Source organism: Brassica oleracea, chromosome C5 (assembly GCF_000695525.1).
Source record: "Brassica oleracea var. oleracea cultivar TO1000 chromosome C5, BOL, whole genome shotgun sequence".
Taxonomy (NCBI): Eukaryota; Viridiplantae; Streptophyta; class Magnoliopsida; order Brassicales; family Brassicaceae; genus Brassica; species Brassica oleracea.
This window is the reverse complement of record NC_027752.1, coordinates 24,903,867-24,908,132: the sequence shown is the minus strand read 5'-3', so window position 1 is coordinate 24,908,132 and position 4,266 is coordinate 24,903,867. Positions and strand designations below refer to the sequence as shown.

The 4,266-nt window shown below is 32.7% G+C and overlaps 1 protein-coding gene across 1 annotated transcript; it reads left to right on the top strand.

Annotated features, from left to right (window-relative positions):
• Positions 1 to 2,007: 2,007 nt before the first annotated feature.
• LOC106343376 (B3 domain-containing protein REM19-like) lies at positions 2,008 to 4,063 on the top strand. Its single transcript, XM_013782556.1, has 4 exons — positions 2,008 to 2,326; positions 2,835 to 3,164; positions 3,240 to 3,424; positions 3,506 to 4,063. The coding sequence occupies exons 2-4, from the start codon at positions 2,933 to 2,935 to the stop codon at positions 3,752 to 3,754; spliced, it is 666 nt and encodes a 221-aa protein (XP_013638010.1). The 5' UTR covers positions 2,008 to 2,326; positions 2,835 to 2,932; the 3' UTR covers positions 3,755 to 4,063.
• The last annotated feature ends 203 nt before the right edge of the window (positions 4,064 to 4,266 follow it).

Sequence of the window (4,266 nt, the reverse complement as noted above, 5' to 3'; positions counted from 1 at the left end):
ATATACATGTTTTTAAGTCGGGTACAAATTGGTTCTTATCAAGGTCAGGTCTATTCGGGTCGATTCTTTTCGGTTTCAGGTATGTTCGGGTCGGTTCCTTTTGGTTTTGGTTCTTTCGGGTAAAAGAATTTTGGACTCAAAAGATACTTGTAAATTTTTAGTTTGGTTTCGGATCAGATATTTTTGGGTTGGTTCCGGTTTCGGTTTTCGGGTCCAGGTTAAAATGTCCAGGCCGAGCTTCTGCATCTGCATATGCCGAATATCAAGCTTGGCTTTTTTTCCGAGTGTCTGATTGAGAGACACTTAAATAATAGCATGATTAATAGATTCATCTAATTCTTTATATTTAGGAAAAAATTGGCACATTACATCTGTTTCTTGTTAACCAAAAAAAAGTTTAAGAGACGTGATGCGTGAATTAAATAATTTCGAATGGTAACCTGCGGTCCAAATGCGGTTCTAATAGTAACAAAAAACATGCAGAAACATAGGTATATATAGGGTTTTTTGTTATTATTAACGACGGTGCCGTGCGGTAAATTTTTGTAGAAATTTTTATTACTATTTGTGTACATTCAGTTCGAGTTTATATTCTGGTTTCGGATAATAATTAGAACAGAAATAAAATAACATAACAGTTTGATATAATATCATAAACTGTTCGTATATCTGAATGCAGTGTCAATATAATTAACTAAAAGGATACAATTTAATAAATTATGGTTAGTATCGTCACCTCTATTCAGTTTTATAAATTCACATTTTTATTGATATTTTTCGTGTTTATTTTTTTAATGTCTATAATGCTTTATAATTTATTCTAGATTTGAGTTAAACAAATTTGAGGAATTTTCAAGTTAACCACTTTCTTGGCACCATTATTCATGTTTATCACCACTAAATAAACATTTTCAAAAATACATTTTCATTAAAAGGTAAAAGACTCTTATACCATTGTTCTATATATATAATAAATAACTATTTAAATAAAATATAAATTATATTTTTGAATTATACTTTTTAAAATTCAAACTTTTTTCGAATTTTTTTTTCAAAATTTCTTTTTGAAAATCAAAAACTATTTTTGAAACGATTTTTAAAAAATATAAGTATTTATTTCTATATTTATTAGAATCCTAAATTTCACATTCCAAAAAACTATATCTCACCTCTTAACTTTAAAACCTAAGTCTAATAGTTAAATTTAGGGTTATAAATATCTTTTTTTCTCTTTAAAAGTGAGAGTAAAAATAGTTAGTGTAAACATGAAAAGTGGTACTATGAATATGATTTTTTGGCAATTTTCCAAGAAATTTCATGTTTTGAGTTTTGGTGCTACATTTATGATAAAAATATTTTTAGTGCTATTCTAACGAATTTCTCTAATATTTTACTTTAAATAAATAATTATTATAAAATTTATATGATGTGAGTTTAATATGTTTTGTATTGGTTTTAAATTATTTTATTTTAAATATTTCTGTTTTTGGAAAAAAACAGATTACCTTTTTGTATAATTAATTTTATATAATAAAATAATATTTTTGCAAAGAAAAAAATAATCGAAAGAGTAAAAATGACAACAATATCTGCTCACTCTGTTCTTAAATGTGTTTTAAAGAATTTTAATGTTTCAATATATAAGATGTTTTCATTTTTCTAGGTAACATTTACTTTATTAAAAATTGTGCAACCAATCATATTTAATAATATATTTTGTAATTAGTTAAATATCATTAATTTATAGTTTTAATGTTGTTTTCTAGACAAAAATTAACTTTTTTTTAATATGTGTGTTTTTAACTAAATAAGAGTATAGATAATAAGGGTATAAGAGTCTTTTGTCACTTTATGAAGAAAATATTTTTTGTAAATGTTCTTTTAAATGATGGTAAAGATGGAAAAGTGGTACTAGAAAAGTAGTAAACATGAAAAAAAAATTCGGTTATGTTACAAGAAAGGAAAGAAAAATTAGGTGAAAGGGGTAAGGTTGTTGGTGGAGGCGATAGGCTTTTAATTCAGTTAACAAAAAAACGAGTTAACTCACCGAGTCAACATACAGGGTCAAACGAGTTGGGGTTTTTGTGTCTTGTTTTGATTTGGTTAGGTAACTCAGGTCTGGTTAGTTTAAAGTAGAGAGAGAGAGAGAGAGATTGGCTTCAGATCTGAAAAGTGTTTCCTCTTCGGGCCATGGGATTCTCCGTCGTCGTTTCGATTATCTCTTCTTTTGCTTGGTCACTTTAGTTGATTATCTGAGAATACTATGTCACGCCCTTTCTTCCACAACCTTATCCTCTCATCCACTATCATCAACTAAAACCGTCAGGTAATTGCTCTCCTCTTTCAAAGATTGAAGAATCTGGTGTTGGGTTGCTCGATTCAAGTAGAAATTGAGCGGAGAAAGTGTCTTCCTTTTTCGTTGTTGTTTTGATAATATATTCGAATGAGTTTGGTGGGATCTTGAGTCTCTTTGTTTAGACTGCATCTAGTCTAAACAATGTATAGTGAGGAGATTGAAACACAAAAAACACAAAACAATGTATAGTTTGGTGAAAGCGCTGAAATATTAAGACTCTTATGTTGACTTTTGGTCTTAGTCTTGTTACGCATAATTGAAACACAAAAAAACATGTATAGTGAGGAGAGAGACAATGAGTGGACTTGATAGAGATCTGGGAACATGCCAGTTTCGCTTTAAGACTGTGACTAATAAAAGCTCTGTTGTATCCATTCATTGTGTGTTGATGGATGATTATTGATTCTAAACTATGATCTGGTCTAGTTATGATGCTATTGCACTCACCCTAACCTGATGGGTCATGTTTGGCATGCAGGACTAAGGAAAGCTGACAACAATATCTGGTTTTAAACAAGGTTGGCAGGAGTTTGTTAGATCCACTTCCTTTTGGTTTTCAGTTACAAAGGTACTCTTATGAACATGGATTCTGCACACAATGAGTTCAACAAACGCGCTCGATTGTTTGAAGACCGTCAAAAAGAAGAGACCAGGGTCACTCATCCATTGATTCCTGAATCTAATGCACCCCTGAATGAAGGGTATGAGGGTTCTACCACCACCCAGAGCTTGTTCACTGATTCTAAACCTGAAGAGACTCCGAAAATACCTAAGAAGAGAGGAAGGAAGAAGAAGAATCCTAATCCCGGTAAGTATGAGAGACAAACTCTTACTTCTTTGACCTTCTGTTCGTAAAGATTCATATTTGGCTCGGTACATGCAGAGGAAATAAACTCGTCGACTCCGGAGAACAGCTCAAAGTTCTACAAGAGTGCTTCTGATAGAAAGAGAACTGTAACTGCTGAGGAAAGAGAGAGAGCCATCAGCGCAGCCAAAACGTACGAGCCGACCAATCCTTTCTTTAGAGTTGTTCTGCGACCATCGTATCTGTACAGAGGCTGCATCATGGTATGTGGAACTGTTTCTCATGTGAGAAAGGCCTAAACTTCAACCGTATGTGACCTGTTTTTTTTGTTTAATTATTTACAGTACTTGCCTTCTGGGTTTGCTGAGAAGTACCTGAGCGGGATAGCTGGTTTCATCAAGCTTCAGCTCGGGGAGAAACAATGGCCAGTGAGGTGCCTTTACAAAGCAGGGAGGGCTAAGTTTAGCCAAGGATGGTATGAGTTCACACTCGAGAACAATATAGGGGAAGGAGATGTTTGTGTGTTTGAGCTTCTCAGAACTCGAGATTTCGTTCTGAAAGTCACCGCCTTTCGCGTCACTCAGTACGTGTGACACTACAACAAACCAATCTGGTTTACCAAAGTTCATTTTCATGTAAGGTCTTTTAATTAGTTTATCTCTCTTGCATTTCTTGGAGAATCAGTCTGCTTCTCTGGGTTTTAGATGTGTTCTGAGTGAAATTTCAGGTTCCTATGTTCGTTGTTGATAAGTATTTGAGATTTGGTGCAAAAACTCTGTGTTTGAGTGGTAGTTAAGGGTCAATAGTAGCGTTGTATTACATGTATTGGACTGGTCAGTGAATCAGGAGAATGATGTTTATGTGAATGTTGATTATGAATTTATGATTGAGATGATTGCTTATCCTGATGTAGGATTATGAAATTGCAAAATATGAAGAATAAATGAATTCAGAATGGATTGAACCACATTTCACCATTAGACATATGTCTAATGGTACATAATGTTATTACAACTTCTCTTTAAGGAGCTAGAAACCGATATCTATCAAACGGAGATGTTTGTCACGTAAAAATAAAATAATGAGTTTTAAGAACTTCTCTTAC